This window comes from Pungitius pungitius, chromosome 3 (assembly GCF_949316345.1).
Source record: "Pungitius pungitius chromosome 3, fPunPun2.1, whole genome shotgun sequence".
Lineage (NCBI taxonomy): Eukaryota > Metazoa > Chordata > Actinopteri > Perciformes > Gasterosteidae > Pungitius > Pungitius pungitius.
In genome coordinates this window covers 27,159,656-27,175,009 of record NC_084902.1, presented here as the reverse complement: position 1 = coordinate 27,175,009, position 15,354 = coordinate 27,159,656, and the positions used below count along the sequence as shown (strand labels likewise).

At 42.8% G+C, this 15,354-nt stretch overlaps 1 protein-coding gene across 4 annotated transcripts; it reads right to left on the bottom strand.

Moving 5' to 3' along the window:
• LOC119211730 (voltage-dependent L-type calcium channel subunit beta-4-like) lies at nt 1–14,069 on the bottom strand. 4 transcript variants are annotated; one of them, XM_037462728.2, is made up of 15 exons: nt 13,875–13,951; nt 12,498–12,534; nt 12,125–12,208; nt 7,895–8,065; nt 7,658–7,780; nt 7,410–7,537; nt 5,319–5,395; nt 4,854–4,873; nt 3,540–3,620; nt 2,970–3,028; nt 2,550–2,659; nt 2,160–2,311; nt 1,063–1,158; nt 544–729; nt 1–461 (listed from the first exon to the last, which is right to left on the bottom strand). In XM_037462728.2, the coding sequence occupies exons 1-15, from the start codon at nt 13,949–13,951 to the stop codon at nt 198–200; spliced, it is 1,665 nt and encodes a 554-aa protein (XP_037318625.1). In that variant the 3' UTR covers nt 1–197. The 4 variants fall into 4 exon arrangements, with proteins under 4 accessions (XP_037318625.1, XP_037318621.1, XP_037318620.1 ...); XM_037462724.2 differs by lacking the exon at nt 12,498–12,534 and having other exon boundaries at nt 1–458; nt 13,875–14,069; XM_037462723.2 differs by lacking the exon at nt 12,498–12,534 and having other exon boundaries at nt 13,875–14,068.
• Between the last annotated feature and the right edge of the window lie 1,285 nt (nt 14,070–15,354).

Sequence of the window (15,354 nt, the reverse complement as noted above, 5' to 3'; positions counted from 1 at the left end):
CCCCCACCCGCCGGCAGCTTGATTAAAACCAAAACCTTGTAAAGAGAAGATAAAGATAGCCAGGTGGACAAAAGTTATCAAACCAAAAGAAAACAGAAGGTACAATTTGGGATCGTCTTGGCTCTGTTGCAGCGTTTATCTCGAGGTCGGGGGCCATCGGGGCCCTGGTGGAGGGCGGGGGGGGGGCGGACGTGAGCTCAGAGCCGGTGCCGGGAGTCATGGCTGTAGCTGCCCGGTGAGCTGCGGTTGCGGTGTGGCTTGTATGCATCCTGATAGGGGTCCTGGTAGTCCTGGTAGTGGTCCTGCTGGTCCCGGCTGTGCTGGGAGCCAGAGGACATGCGGTTGCGTCCCTTGTGCGCCCGCTCGTTGTGATAGTTTTCGTCCGATGTCATCAGGTTGCGCCGCTCGTTCGGGGTGGAGTGGTCTCCCGTGTTGTTGCTCTGGCGGATTTTTTGGCTCTGCTGATCACACAGAAACACCGTGAGATTCATTTTTCCCTAAAACATTCGTGATAAACAGCCAGTGGAAACAATTCCTGTGTACCTGCAGTCCAGAGATGGTGGTGGGGTAGGGGGTCAGGGTGGTGGGGCCCAGGTTGCGCCCCAGCAGGGGGTTCAGGGGCGTCGCCAACGAGGTGTGGGTTGCCTTCCAGTAGGCCTCGAGGTATTCGGCGAGGTGCTCACAGGCGTCCTCCAGCTGGTTCTCGTCCAGGATGATGTCGAACATTTCCTGTGAGCAGCAGATGGTCAGAGGCGGGAAGGCGGGTGTGAAGCCACCGGTGTACCGAGGTGGTAAGTGAGGTCCTGGTCCTATATGTTTGTGTTGCACTCTACATGAATAAGTGAGCAACCATTTAAAACATTGTGAAGAAGCTGGGGTCAAATCACACTTTACAATAAATAAATAATAATAAATAATAACTGTGAATAGATCCGGCCAGCTTGTCTATTGGAAAGATTCCATTAAAAAAGATGTGTGATTCTGAGAGGCATTTTGTTGTTTTTACAGACAACACAACAGAAGGAGAAGCCACTCCAAGCCAGTACATGAGAATCCACTTACTGGAGGACACTGGGCCAATTTGTCGGCTGCCACGAGCTGGACATTCAGGTGTTTGCTCTGGGACTTCCCTCTGGACTTGACCAGCCTCTGCAGGACCTGCATGACAGGGCGGGGAAGTACACAACGCTCCAGTTACGCCGACCCAAAAGGGTCGCAGCGCGATCACGTGACCGGAGCCAAAGGAACCCATTCTGCTACTTGGATGGATGTTATTGGGTTTGTCGGCATGATGGACAGCTGATTTGAAATAAAGTGAACTGGTCGATTTGTGAGACATGCATTCAATCATTTACTCCTAAATGACCAAAGTAAAGTAAAAAGTTTCAGTTTTATCTATTTTTTTATTTTGCACATGGTTGAGGACTGGAGGACACTGAGATCACTTCCTCCGGCGTTTCTTTTGGGTTGACGTCTCCATATAAAAACAACACAAAGTTGGTATTTCTATAAATCCATGTCTCAAATCCAACATCCCGCTTTTATAGGCTGCAGAACGCCAGTATTCCTGGTCAGTCGTAGCGACATGCTACTGCATGCTGGGAGAGGTGACGTGTAGTAAAGTCACTGACCAGGATGCGGGTGCGTTTGGACGGTCACATCTTTGCCGAGTGGTTGTGTTCGGGGGAGGTTTTCTCCCGTGGGAGCATGTGAGAGTACTCAACCTCCACGCTCGGACGAACGCTCTGACCCCGGCTGAGGGGAGGGAACTCGGCCATGCACGGACGCCTTGGTGCAGATTACTGCGTGCCGGTCGGAGGCTTTGATGAACTGTGTCATGCCGGTTTTGTCGGGGACATTGTGTGTCCGGTGGAGGGTAAACATCGACCAAACATGGAGGCCGTTACCTTTAACACAACTAGGTGTTCTGGTTGTTTGTCTCCACCAACTGAGTGACTCTGTCGGGCAACAGCTGTGGAGATTATATAAGATTATTTCCTTATGCCAACCTTCATTTAGTCAGGGCTCGACATCACAACTGGGCTGAATAAAATGGCTCACTAAAACCAGCTGTTCATTTGGTATTTGTCGTTCATGATTTGTTTCAGGTAAACCCGCCACAGAGAGTTAAACTCCCGTGTCCTCCCCACACCCAGTACCTTTGGCGAGGAGACTTTGACATGAACAATTATGGGGGCCAGGGAGGTCTTGAGGAGCTGAGCCGGGTGGTTGATGGTGTCGGCGTCCAGCACCACCAGCTGCAGGGAGCGGGCCAACTCAAAGATCCTCTCAATTTCACTCTGCACCTCAGCTGACGAGACAAATACACAACGTGAGTTCAAACGTTTGCACAGTTCTATGTAAACAACGGAAATAACTCAGCCACTAATTTGCTAATCCTTCCAGAAATACGTTAAGCCCTAGAGAGGTTCTTTTGAATTCACTGTTCATCCTGTGTTTCTTGTCATTCATTTGAAGAAAAAAAACAGTCAACGGTGCTGGAATTAGTTCCAGTAAACATTTGTGATAAGTAAACTGAGGGTTCTCACCTAAGCTGGAGCGAGTGTTGGATCTTTCGATGATGGCCCGTTTACTGGGGTTGTTCAGAACAGACCTCTTAGCTAATGAAATATCTGCCGTTACTCGTGTGATAGATATCCTGTGAAATAGTGAGAAACAATTAACATTTTCAAACTGAAGTGATGCAGCAAAAAAGGATACTAGCCTTGAGTATCTCCTTGTGGTTCACAATATTTTGTCCAACATTCCTTGAAGTATTTCTGCATAATAAAATGGTTCTCTCCATAACTTTGATCTTCTTATTGAATAAATACATTGTAGCCGCTTGCTCCTTTCTAAATGTCTGTGCTATGTTTGAGAAGATAACACGAGCTGAGATGTGGAAGAGTGAAGAGTAAATTAAACTTAATATTCAGTGTGGAGATGATGAACGGTCACATTGGTCTCACCTGCCATCAAATCTGTGCTTGAGGAAGTCAAACAGCGCTTTCTGCATCATGTCCGTAACCTGCAGCGGAAAACAGGAAGAAAAGTTGTCATTCTTTTGAATTGTTTGTTATTTCTGAGGTCACTCGTTTCCATAACTATTACAAATGTAATCCATGATTTTATATCTACATTTAATGTTTAAGCCAGAGTCTTATTGTTTCTGGTTTATTCTTTTTTAGAAGAAGCAGCGAGACGAAAGCTGAAATCTGCCAATCACTCAACATATTTTCCAACATAACCTCTGAGTCTCCTCGTTATTCCGGATGCAATCAGGATGTTACGTGGGCGCTGACACACTCACACTTAACTGCGCCAATGGCGAGCTATTTTGGGGGAGTCAGGGAAAGACGTGCGGGACTCATCTCCGCTCCGTAATCTTGTCCTTCTCGCATTGGTGAACACCACATTTAATAATCTCTGTCATCCAGTGGCGCTGAATCATCGCTATATTTAGTGTTGCAACAAAGGCCCTTAAATCAGTGACATAAGCTTCGAAAGGCTATTTGGGATTTTCCTGATCGGCAGCTCACCTCGTAACCCTTAAGCGAGGGTCCGACCAGCACCACAGGCCTCATAGAGGGGACCACGTCGTACGGGGGGACGTGCTCCGTCTGTGGACACAAATGCGCTTTAAATCGGCGGCAGAAGATTCGTCACAACTACACGCAGAGGAGCAAAAATGAGTGGAAGCATTCAGAGTCAGCTGTTCAATCACATGTGTTAAATGGTGGGTTAAGGTGTGTGGCAAATAAATATATAAATAAAAACAAAACGGCAATGTATTAATGTAGTTTGTTTCTGCAAAACGTCAAAATTAGACTTTTCTTGATAAAGTAACACAGTATTAAATTACAAATATGTTGTTTGTCACTTTATAAACAGATGCTATATTTTAACACATTTAACAGAACTTGTTGTTACCACTTGACAGACGAATACATTTGCTATAATTTACTAAACATGGATGAATGGATGTGATGGCTACTCTGCTCACTTTACACAATTCCAGACCATGTATCCCGATAACAAGTAGCACCACCACACTGTACCATGCCAAGTGGTGACACTAGTATTACTAGATACTATGTACTCACACATTAAGTCACGACTGGATATTTATTGATAGTACAGTTGAATACCACTAAACTTATGACATATATTTTTATCTGTATTAATGTGATCTGAATTTTATGTATGAATGTTGTGTATGCTCTTAAAATATTTTGATTGAACTAAATCGTTTTTTTATTTTATTTGTTATTTTCTATACTGTTCATTGGACACTCAATTTCTCTGTCAATCTGTCAATTCGAGAAGGAGGTATTTCAGAGAATAATACTTTGACATTGTAAGTGGATTGGTGTTTATGTTACTTTATTTCACTTGAGATAATTGTGGCTCAAACGCATCATCGACGTCATGGAGCTATTTTATGAGGATACTTTAATATTCTAATGGACTTCCTAATCGCACCATCCTCATGGCGCATAATTGTAGTATAACTGACAACACGTCCCTTGTTCTGCCTGAGCCAGGCCAGATGTTGTCCCTCCCCTTTTCCAGTCTTAGGGTTAGTGCTTTACTGCATTCCCCGAAGCACCATTTAGGAGGGAGGTTGCGGTTATAACACTTGGCGCTACCAGACTTTGGCATCACAGAAATGGTGATGACCTGGCACTGGATACTCTATATTATTATTTATTTACTCTAGGGCTGAAGTACGCTGCGAGGGGACATGAGGCTACTACTTCCTGCCCGGTGCTACTGCTTCGTGTCTCTGTATGATGGCAGAAACACGCCTACAGTGGATGGTACATGAGTGGCTTTTACCGTCACCAACTTACCACTTTCTGTTTCTGTTTTCCTGTGGGAGGGGAGAGAAGACAGTCGTCAGTAGCTGCTGCTAGAGGGGGCGTCGCCGCTACATCTCAGAAACGTTCAAATGTGCTTCACATGAGGAAACTTTTCATCACAATTCTTAACAAAGGAAACCTAGCATGGAAATACAGAGTATTTCTATTGTCCTATGGTTATATTCACAAAGCCACATGAGTGCAGGGGGGGTCATAGTCTTGTCGTTGGGTTCACACTGTGGTAAGCCCCAGTCTCAGAACGCCTGCAGTCCTCAACTGGAGGAAGAGGAGGATCATGGGAAAATGTACCAGCAACTCTACGCAGTGAAGTTATGCTCTATGCAGAGAAACGGGAAGGGTTTGGATTCTTATTGTCTCTACGTTGGTTCAGGAAGCTGGGCTCTAAAGTGGCAGCTGGCGACTAACAGCCCTCTCCCCCCTGTCCAATGCCCTCACCTGCCGAGGATATGAGGGGCCGGATAGAGGCTGAAACCTCATCCTCTACACTGGAAGAAGAGTTCCCTCCAGACTTACTGGAAAAGACAAGAGGGGATAAAGAAAGACAAGAGACACACCATGGTATTAAATGTAAAGAAGAAAAAGGCCTAAACTTATCATTTAGTGCAAAACATAACAGAAAACAGTGTGAAAAATGTGAAACTTATAAATATATTTATTGTAAAAAGAAATACAGTGCATTCAAGTTGAGCCCGTGAATACAAAATAGTATGAGAAATACAACGAGACAGTTTCACGTCTAATTCAATCAAATCACTATTTTTGGGGTGATTGTTAACACATGCAGCAAATCAACTGATGTTCCATAAAAGTACATGTTGAAGGTAATACCGACTTCAACATAAGGCCCTGAATTTGTGTCTAATAAGTGTGCTACATGGTGTGTGTGTGTATTCATGGGACCTCGGTTGGCTTTACAGATGATGAGAGAATGTGAGCGGCATGAGGTGAACACTCCCAAATGTCTGTACGGCTTAGTTCCATACAGAAGTCAGAGCTCTGAAATTCTCAGCAGACCAAAATCCAGAGGTTTAAATGCAGCGAGTGACGCCAACAGTGGTGCTTCAAGCAAAACTAAAAGCAAGGACAGAACAACTTCATGAACAGAACTCCAGTCTTTGTTTGCCAAATATCTTCTCACAGCTGCACAGTGGAACCAACGTTTCACTATGTGCGTGATGTGTAATTCTGCTTAGTCCTGCTCAACCTAAAGCACTCGTTAGCTCAAATATCAGCCCAGTGGACCCGAGGGTGGGGGCTTCATCTTTGAAAACAAAATTGGCAATCAGCACCGAGTACATCAGCAGTGAGTTCATTCATTCATTCATTCATTCAACAGGATCATTTTAAATGAAAGAAAAGTATGTATTCAAAGAGCGCCTTTCAAAATGTCCAAAGATGCTCAACATGTCAAAGTAGGCCATTAAAAATGTGCAGAATTGAGTCAGACAAATTTATTTGAACAGTATCGATAATGAGTGTCACTAAATGTTGAAGAGAAACAAATTATAACAGAGACAAGGACATCTGATATCCAAATGATGAGCAGTCTTGTTACGTTTCCCCCTTCTTCATTGTGCATTAACTCAATTCTTTTACAGTGACTCCAAAGTTGGTCTTTTCCATTTATTTATCTTTTGAATTTCAGACCTTGTGAGCGTGGCTCTGCAGTGTCTTCCTGGTTATTGGGGCTCAACTCGACCAAAAGCCACAGAAGCTGAGCGCAATAAGTGAAACGCTGAAGCCCTCCAGAATTTCAGGACATAACCTTTGAGACACTTTGCACACACATGTAGACTCTGAGGCTGATGGGAGCGCTAATAACAGCTGTTTAATGAGATTGAGGCATGAGTAGAAGTGAATTTTCTTGATTCATTGATCAAACTTTGGTGGATAAAATGTCATTAAATAGTTGTTTAAGGTTTACTCCAAGGATAAAAAATGTAATCGCTTGCATAAAAGTCTAAGAGTTTTGTTCAAATGCGTTTTTTTTACTTCAAAATGTCTCACAAATCAAATTATCCAATTTTTAAAATCCAAACAAGTCTAATTTCTATACAACGAGAATTTAAACTCCACTTCAATGGAACAAAGTCCACAAATTTGTGCTTTTAATTCAAACGCGATGATTGAAAACATTATCCTAAATACACGAGACAGTGATGGTGAACGCGTGACACAAAAAGCTTCAGTAATGAGCAACGCTGGCATTCAGAAGTTAGTAAATAAAGCTGCACACAGAGACGGAATTAGAGCCAAGGAAAGAAATGATGAGATGATATTTTAGACCAACTGGGAAGGATTTTTGAGGGTCGAGTTCAGTCAGTTTGTAACATATAAACTGGAAAGAAACTCCTTATGTTCGGAATTATCAATGTTATTACACAGTTTAACTCCTTTTTATAGTATGTTGCACCACATTCCCAATTATTTCAAGCAATAAAGCGCTGCAATTTCCTGCTAAAATCAACCGCATAAAGCTAGTTCATGGGACAAACAGGGAGACGGGGCGGTCTTTCTGTTACTTACCCTTGGACACGTCCTCTCTTTTGCTCCTGCTGGAGACGGATGTTCTCGAGCTTCAGAGGGCTGGGGATGAAGCCGATCTCACAGCCCTCTTTCACTAACCGACCGATCCACCAGTCGTTGTTGAACTTCTGAACACCACGACGTAGAAAAGAGCAGGAGGGGGCAAATCGTTTGAATCACATCCATCGTAAAAAAAAACGCACACAGTCACATGGCAGTACGTACAGCGGGAGACATATTGGATGTACCTCTTTTATGTGGAGGAAATCCTTGGCGTCAAAGGAGATGGCGGTGGCTGGTACTGGAACATCCTCATCCAGTGCGCCGCAATAGCTGACGTTGGTCCTCACAGCGAAAGCCACAGGTTTGGTCTGGAGGGTGGAAACAAGCAACACCAGCAATGAACCTTTGGTGAATAACAACTGGCCAGTTTTCATTCGTATTTGTTGCATAAACGTAAACTGAGGAGTCGCAGATCGGCCCACCTTGGCTCTTTCCAGTTGAGCGGCGGCCTGCTGCTCCTTCTCCTGGCGGCTCTGTCCCGGTCCTTGGCTCTGGCTTGGGCTCTGGCTCTGGACCTGAGCCTGCACCTCCCGCTCCTCCTCCAGAGAGACATCTGAGTCTGATGGTCTGCTAGTGTATGAATCAGCTGAGCCCTGCAAAAAGGAGCCACAGGGCGCCTCGCGTGAGCCTGAGATGCAAACTGTGCCCCGATAGGGTCGATTCCCGTGAGACGCGGCTCCCATATCAAGGACTTGAAGTCACAAAAGGTGTCGACTGTGACATTTCCTGTCTGAAAAGACCAAAGCACACACGCTTTCTGGGTTGTAAAGGTAGGAAGTGTGGTAGCTTTATTCAAAGCACATTGAGGTCCACTTAAGAAAAGAGCTTCTTTATGGGACAACTTGTCTCGGGGTATCTTGGCAAATGAGCGATGTGGAACAGAGTCGACTGCCAGCCGCATCACAGACGAAATGGAATTTCCATTCCTGTGCTGTCAGCAGTTTGTGTGACCACGCTCGGCCAATCTCACACATCCAGACAATTGTGCATAGTGACGACTTGGAACGCTGCTCCAACAAAGAGGCGGGGCGGATTCTAGGTCCAAGCTCTGTTTGATCTTTTGAATGTTTAATTCTCCTTCCACCGGTCTCATGGCGCCATGAACCGTGACGCTGACAAACATTTTCCAAACACTTCCATCAAAAAGAGGATACATAAGGATGCCCAAACATACAGTATATAAAGAAAAGAGATGTGCTTAAGATTTATCTTGTGGAGGAACCTTTAATTCCCGAACTTCATTGATACAGATCGGCTACAATTTGACCGACCCAATAGATTTTGTATTTCTGGTACACTAATATGTAAAACCATATACATTAACAGCTTTCAATTCCAGAAAGTCAGATGCTTTTACAAAGTCAACAAGATAGTTGAAGGCTTTTTAAAACTAAATGGCTGGCCAATGAATAGCAAACTTTAGTGTAGATTGGTTATATAACTTGACAAATAGGAATAGCAGAACACAACCTGTAAAACAATCATACTCGTATTATTCAAGTACATCTCTGCATTAAGCTGGCGCTTCACTTCCATCCTGCCACTCAGCGAGAATTCCAATAATGCAACGTATTTTCTGCAGAGACAAGACTGGACCTTCCTTGTGCTGTGTTAATACAAAAGATCAGCCACTAATGATGATTCATTTAAGGAAGGCCATTAGTGTCGAGGAAATCAATCAATCTAGTCGTCACAGCTCAGCACTTTTCCTTGTTTCCTTTAACAAGCAAGCAGCAGCAAGGTCTGACTTCAGCACAGGTCTCTTCATCGTGTGCATCCAATCACAAGGAGGCCCATTAATTGAACTTGAAGGGTTTCTTAATTTGAGAAGATATTAAGCTTAGTGGCTCTTTATACAATATCCAATAATTTAATCTAATTACACAGTGAAAGATTTGTCACTGTAGGTGAAGAGGAAAACTGTTGTTATCAAAGGGAAATTCCACCAATTTGACAGGTCAACATATATATGATATGTGCATTCTCAGTGAGTCATGCAATCCTCTCCCCTGTTAAAAATTCATCTCTAGATTAGATCATCATCATCATCATCAGGGTTTATTCCCATAACTAGTAAATATTATATACATACACAGATATATATATATAGAACTAGTCATGGGAATAAACCCTGATGATGTCATTGTGATGCCATCACGACTATCTAAATGCAAGATGTATTTTTAACAAAAGGACTGCATGACACACTGAGGTTGCAGATATTAAAAAGGGTGGTATCGGACAGGCAGGTAGGGGTTTAATAGAAAATGATACTTAGTTGGATCACAGGAAATGAAGGATCCAATGTTTTAATGGTTTGATCCATACTAGAGACTAAAAGTGACCAGTCTCTTTATAGTCTCTCTCGCAAATTCACCAACTTTGTGAAAACGAAACACTGCTGCTGGACTGCTCATTTTACAGGCACAAATACAACAGATTCCGCTCTGCGATATTTCCAAAACACACACACAGATAAAATGTATTTTAATTACCCTCTAATAGTTAATATATATTTTTTTTCAAGAATGTTATATATTCTTATATATATTATATTACATTATATATTATTATGTTATATATAATGTCATAATAAACCCTTCAATTCAACACTAACAACTCACTCTGAACATACGTTTGTGTGATAGCTTTAAGGTTGCTTTGTGGCATTCAAGCTACTATCCAATGGAGTAGCTTCAGCATGTGACTCATCAACATCAGAATCCACTTAATGACATCACGATGCATGTTCCTCCGAGTCTCAGCACAGCCTATACATCCTGCTGTCGCAGCTGCGGATGAAAAAATACTCATCTGCATTCTTCTTTTTTTTAAGTAATAAACCTGAAAAGGTGACAAAGGATAATGCAACGTTTAAAATGACCATATTACACGCCTCATGGGGAAGTGGGTGATGAACACATTTCTATCTCCCTCGTTAAATCACTGCATCTCTGAGGGGTACACAGTGTGATGAGCGCTAAATGGCTCCCCCTGGCTCTGGTGGACTCCTGATGTTCCTTTTTACGGGTATATTTCTTGACATACAGCACATAAAGCACACATCACACAGATATAAAGATATAGAGAGAGGCATACACGACTGTGTCAATGTCACACGTCACAAGCCATCTGCTTAATGTGCATCCCCCCCTTGACACACAGCACCGAGACCAAACCGCCCGACCCCCTTCCAGCCAAGCATAGCCCACGATCACGCTACAGTGTACCGTTGGCTAACCCATCAAAGGCCTCTTAGGTGTGTGTGTGTGTGCACAGCTGAGCTACTTTCATCAATAAACACACAGCCGGAGAACACAGAATCAGATTCACGCATCCAAGCACTCACCGCCTCCGAGTCTTCAAATCCATGCAGGTACAAATTGTCATACATGGAGGTTTGATATTCCAACGAGCGCCTCTAGAAGAATGAGGGGGAAAAATGAGATTGAAGGCGAAGGAGGAAGGAGGGGGCACCACAGAGAGAAAAAAAAAAGGATGGATGGGGGGATGACGACAATCCCCTCACTCCACAGCGGCAAAGAATAATTTCTTTTTTTCTTTTTTCTTTTATATCTCCCCTCCCGTTGGATTGCGCCTATTTCACTGGAGGCCCGTTGCTTGATGGATGCAGCTTTTCCCTGATCTCACAGTAGTGCTGGCTGGCTCACATCGTAGGATGGAGAGGCTCTCCCTGGAGGTAGCCCAATGCTGGCATTTCAGTTCCTCAGGCGTCCACACACACACGCGCGCATACACACGCACATACACACACGCACGCACGCACCTACACGGACACACACAAATACATATACACAACGAGCAGCAAAAAGGCGGCTGTAGCAGCGGCAGGAGCAGCAGAGCAGTGGAACCTTCCTCAATATCCAAGCCTGATGACAGAGGTAATGTGCAAGGAGCTGATTGGTTGGCTGGCTGTCCACTCAGCTTGGATGAGCGCTCTCCTTCATTTTTCTTTTTTTCTTCTTTTTTTTGTGCGGGGAGGTAGCGGGGATCGGGGGAGGGGGATGGGGGTGTAAAGGAGGGGAGCATTATCCTCCATGTCCCTGTTAAAGCTCATCCTCACTCAGCTTATTTATTCTCTAGTGGAAGCAGAAAAATACATTGAACCTGGTTTGGTGAATACAAGGAGGTCTAATGAATGATTACGGTGGATCTGTGTATCTAAAAAAGGGGATTTTATCTCCTCTTTCAAATCAAATCATGCCTGATGGTTTCATACTACTTTTAAGATTTAAAAAAGAGTAAGTAACTGGTCCAGGATTTTTTAAATACCAAATTGCATTTCGTACATTTGATTCATTATTAAGAATTCTTCCTATATCCTTTACAGTAAAGTATTATAGTGGAGAAATACCGAAACCTTTGTATAGCTGGGTATCAAACCCTTATACATCATCGTCTATTTACTGAAAGCCAGTATCCAACAATAGGTCTTTTGATACCTCCACATTGTAATCAGAAAACATGACTTTTTTTGGGCTAGATTATATTCATTCCCGCCCTGTGGAGTCCACAGCGATGTGCAGCACGTCACCCTGTGGTTGTGTAATGTACATGCATTCTGATCCACGCTATAAATGAGTCTTTTCTCTCTTTTCAACACACCAGGCCTTTCTTTGCGTTTTCCGTACCTGTCTGAGAATGAAACTGGTGGAAGTGGTGCTGCCATCAGACCTCTTGAGTCGGCTCCTCCTGGAATAAGTCCCTCGATTCACCTGAATGGAAATAAATAGAAAGCCCTTTTATCCTCATGTCTCTGAAGTTTTCTTTCCGCAAATCTGACACATCTGTGTCTTTAATTATATGTGTATTTAATAAAGCCACACCAAGCTAATAGACAATGTAATGTATCATTTTTTCCACATCCCCTTTATTGGAATGCTCTTTTAAATGGCCCTGAAATCAACACTACAATTAAGTCTACTTTACAAGCACACATGTAACACAACCAAATGTGGCTTGTACTGGATGTTTTTGCATTAGAGCTTTGCCTCGCCCAACAACTTTGCTACTTACCTCCTGACTTTCTCCCTCTTTTTTTCTTCCAAAAGTCCAAATATAACCAGCAGAGTTAGTCTCCATGGAACAAAATTAATTATCTGCCGGTGATTTGCCCCATATATGTTCAAGTCTCCGGAGTAACGACAATGTCACTGTTAAAATATAAACCTACTTCCCTGAATTCATAAAAGCGGGCCACTAATCTAGGACACCGTCTCTTTTCTGTGTCTCTCAATTCAAGCCAACAGCAAAAAGCCAAGAAGAGATATGAAAGATAAAGTTGGCTCTGTCTATGAATACCCTGCTATTAATATCAGACTAAAGCCTTCTATAATCAATCAAGCTGAGGAAAATGAAGTATCAGTTATTTAACTAGGGCAGATACATTCCCATCACATTATGTACCTAAAACGACATTTAAATCCTCAAACATTAAATATTCTCATATTTGGCTTCAACAAATGTCACCTGATATTGGTTGCCAGCGCCCATAATGGACTTTAAAAGTATTTCAACTTGACACAAATATGGTTGAAAGGATTAATGGAACAACAAGACATTACATTCAAAACATTAAGCGTTAATAATATATTTCAAGAGATATGTTCCAATTTGAGGAAAAATATAATCTAAATGGAACCTGAGTGGTCATAAAGAAAAAACGAAAATGTAGACCAATGTAGAAATGTAGAGAAATGTCCCAAAGGTCAAACCAATGACATTCTGGTAGCTTCCTCTTATCTGCTTGTTTTATGGACAATTTTAGAGACAACTGTAGAACTGTAGAGTTTGTGCCACTATCTCTGACACTGATTTGTTAACATAAACATTTATAACAACTGTATGAAAGGATATAAACCAACATATTTATTTATTTCTGAAGATAACACTTTCACTTAACATAAATGAGTTGTCTTCAGTCACAATATAAACTTTCTGGGGGACCTTTCTGTGTTTTATTATGTATTTATCCTATTATTTTAATGACATTTCTGGAAGTTAGTAAAAGGGACTTTCTCACTGAGTACTTCACAAGGCTAATTTTACACCAATTTAAGAACAAAAGTTATTACAATGTATTACAGTTTTTAAGTTAAAGGCTCTATGAACTAGTCCGAGCTGTCATTAGTCTTCTAAAGCTTACTTTAGTAACGTTTTAAACGTTATTACAATTTAAAAAGAACCAAATGTGTCAAATTAAGGGCTAACCGGTGTTCATTTGACTCTTGTTATATGTAACGTTCATTGCTACGGTTAAGCAAGACAACAATTTATTGTTATACATACAATTTATTGTCAACTAGTTAATGCAACATGAATTAGCCTTGAAGCTCAGCTAACGTTAGCTAACGTTAGAAAGTAACGGCGACGGTAACTCACGTGAAAGATGGGCGCCTGGATGCCCTCGCCGATCTTGTTCCGTATGTAGATGTGTCGGGACATTTCGGCCAGGACATCGGTCCACAGGGCCGGCTGCTCCGGTCCGGTCCAGCGGAGGGGTGGCGGGTTCCGGGCTTCTTGCTCCAGCTTCGACGCCCCACGGCAGAACTGCGACTGTACCGCCCGGGTTCGGAGAGCAGGTGTTTGTAGGGGAGGGGGTGGGGGGCGGGGCGAAGCGGTTGTTCCGGGCGGCTCGCGCTGGGGCGGTTGGTCGCGCAAACTGCCGCCGCTCAAAACCAGATGCGCCTGAGTGATGGGCGGAACTATTTTAGAAATCTGGGGGGGGGGGGGGGGGGCCGCCTCTTTCCTAAAGAGTCTCAAGAACAAGGTAACTATTTTAGACATAGGGAGTAATTAGTTTACGGTTACCAAGTATTAACGCAGTGCAAACTTGTAAATTGTTGTAATAAAAAAAACCTCCCCAAGTTTTAATACGGTATGATGGAACAGCTCAGACCACACACATGCCTCTGACCCCTCAAAATAAAATATATATATATTTTTTTAAACTCGTGAAAGACTGCACATTTTTAAGTCAAAGGTTTCAATCACAAAAGATACCCAAGATAAATAGTCATTAGAGTCATTTTTAAAAGGCAATATTGTTGACTGGTTCTCGTGAAAACAGGCCAAAATTAGCATTAACTAATCGTATTCTATGTTTATTATCACCACCAGAAAAACTGGATTTGGATTATGCTTTTCCCATCTCTTTAACTCTGAATACAGCTAGTTCAGAGGCAGACAGTTACAAGACCCTTACAACATTGTTTGTAAACAACTTTAAAACAATTCTACCTCTTTAATAAGTCTGCATGCTTTTTCTTTAACGTACATTTTAGACGTGTATTATAATTGCTGATGTTTTAGTTATTTATGTGCCTCTGAGACACACAAAGCCTAACAGATCCATCCTAATAGTTGCCAAGAAACTATTTTACCCAACTCATATTTTTAGACAGTTGGTACGTGTCCAAAGCGTTCAGTTGTTGTTTTATCGGTCGCCAGCACTTTGTTTTAATCCTTCTGGCACATTTTCTGTGTTAGTGTCTGATGATACCTCCAAGCAGACTGAGCTGTAGACTGAAAACAAAATCGTCCTATAGATCTTTGGAGCACTTAGTGACCAAAGGCAATGTTATTTTAGCCGCAGATCAAATTTGTAAAAGTGCTATAACACAGCGTGAGAGGATATGCTGCCTTTCTCTTTGCCCATCAGATGGCAGCATTATCAAATAGAAGCAACCGTGGGAGCGGCCGAAGTGGTTTGAAGGGCCCACTGCCATGTGCTGCTACCTCTGAATTTAAGCACACTTGGTTCCAGTGCCAATAATTCCACACTTAATGGTTCAAGAGGCCCTGCGGGAATTCAGCTTCCTTTTAACAGAAGCCATTTGCAACCCTGCGTCCCTTTCTTTTG

Coding starts and splice junctions, on each gene's coding strand:
- LOC119211730 (XM_037462728.2), bottom strand. CDS start 13,951: ATGTCCTGGCCGAAATGTCCCGACACATCTACATACGGAACAAGATCG. Junction 5,396..7,409: donor AAGAGAGGACGTGTCCAAGG/GTAAGTAACAGA, acceptor TGTCTTTTCCAG/TAAGTCTGGAGGGAACTCTT. Junction 730..1,062: donor AATTGGCCCAGTGTCCTCCA/GTAAGTGGATTC, acceptor TGCTGCTCACAG/GAAATGTTCGACATCATCCT.